Raw genomic sequence first — 1,548 nt, 5'->3', positions numbered from 1 at the left:
AATGGACTGGTTATCACCTTACCGCGCTATCTTGGACTGTCACGCCAAGACTGTGACCTTAGCTTTACCGGGTATGCCTTCATTTAGAGTGGAGAGGGACTCTTAGTCATTCTGCCCGTAGTGTTATCTCTTGTGTGAAGGCTCGACGTATGGTCGAGAAGGGGTGTTTGGCCTATTGGCTTATGTTCGCGATTCTAGTGCTGAGGTCCCTTCTATTGATTCTGTGCCCGTTGTTCAGGAGTTTCCTGAGGTATTTCCTTTCAGACCTGCCGGGTATACCACCCGACAGGGATATTGATTTCTGCATTGATTTGGCTCCGGGCACTCAGCCCATTTCTATTTCGCCGTATCGTATGGCCCCGCCTGAGTTGAAAGAGTTGAAGGAGCAGTTGCAAGACTTGCATGAGAAGGGTTTCATTAGACCCAGTATTTCGCCTTGGGGTGCACCGGTATTGTTTGTTAAGAGAAGGACGGATCAATGAGAATGTGTATTGATTACCGGCAATTGAACAAGGTTACAATCAAGAATAAGTATCCACTACCGAGGATTGATGATTTGTTCGATCAGCTTCAGGGTGCCAAGGTATTTTCTAAGATTGACTTGAGATCTGGCTATCACCAGTTGAGGATTAGGGCATCCGATGTCCCTAAGCGAGCTTTCCGCACTCGGTACGGGCATTATGAGTTCTTGGTTATGTCATTCGGGTTGACAAATGCCCCAGCAGCTTTCATGGATTTGATGAACCGAGTGTTCAAGCCTTATTTGGATTCGTTCGTGATAGTCTTCGTTGATGATATATTGCTATATTCCCGCAGCCAGGAGGAGTACGAGCAGCACCTTAGAGTGGTTCTTCAGACTTTGAGGGATAGTCAGTTATATGCAAAGTTCTCCAAGTGTGAGTTCTGGTTGAGTTCAGTTGCATTTCTGGGTCATGTCGTATCAGCAGAGGGTATTCAGGTAGACCCAAAGAAGATTGAGGCAGTCAAGAACTGGCCTAGACCAGCATCAGCTACAGAGATTCGGAGTTTCTTGGGATCGGCAGGCTACTATCGTTGGTTCGTGGAGGGGTTTTCATCTATTGCAGCCCCGATGACCAGGTTGACCCAAAAGGGTGCCCAGTTCAGATGGTCAGACGAGTGTGAGGCGAGCTTTCAGAAGCTCAAGATAGCTCTGACTACGGCACCGATGTTGGTTTTGCCCACAGGTTCCGGGCCTTATACAGTTTACTGTGATGCTTCTCGCATTAGGCTTGTCGCAGTATTGATGCAGGATGGCAAGGCCATTGCCTATGCTTCGCGGCAGTTGAAGATTCATGAGAAGAATTATCCGGTTCATGATTTGGAGTTGGCAGCCATAGTTCACGCACTGAAGATTTGGAGGCATTATCTGTATAGCGTGGCATGTGAGGTGTTCACGGATCACAAGAGTCTTCAGTATTGTTCAAGCAAAAGGAGTTGAATTTGAGGCAGAGGAGGTGGTTGGAGTTGTTGAAGGATCTTGATATCACCATTTTATATCATCCGGGAAAGGCCAATGTGGTGGCCGAT

General features: G+C 47.4%; 1 protein-coding gene across 1 annotated transcript; it reads left to right on the top strand.

The window, feature by feature from the left end:
* Window positions 485-898, top strand: LOC109235099 (RNA-directed DNA polymerase homolog; the record flags this gene model as incomplete). Its single annotated transcript, XM_019401090.1, has 1 exon — window positions 485-898. A coding segment is annotated over exon 1 (414 nt), but the record flags the coding sequence as incomplete, so codon positions are not given.

Source organism: Nicotiana attenuata, chromosome 11 (genome assembly GCF_001879085.1).
Source record: "Nicotiana attenuata strain UT chromosome 11, NIATTr2, whole genome shotgun sequence".
NCBI classification, from domain to species: Eukaryota; Viridiplantae; Streptophyta; class Magnoliopsida; order Solanales; family Solanaceae; genus Nicotiana; species Nicotiana attenuata.
Note: the sequence above shows the minus strand (reverse complement) of the source record. Positions and strands in the feature narration are given on the sequence as shown.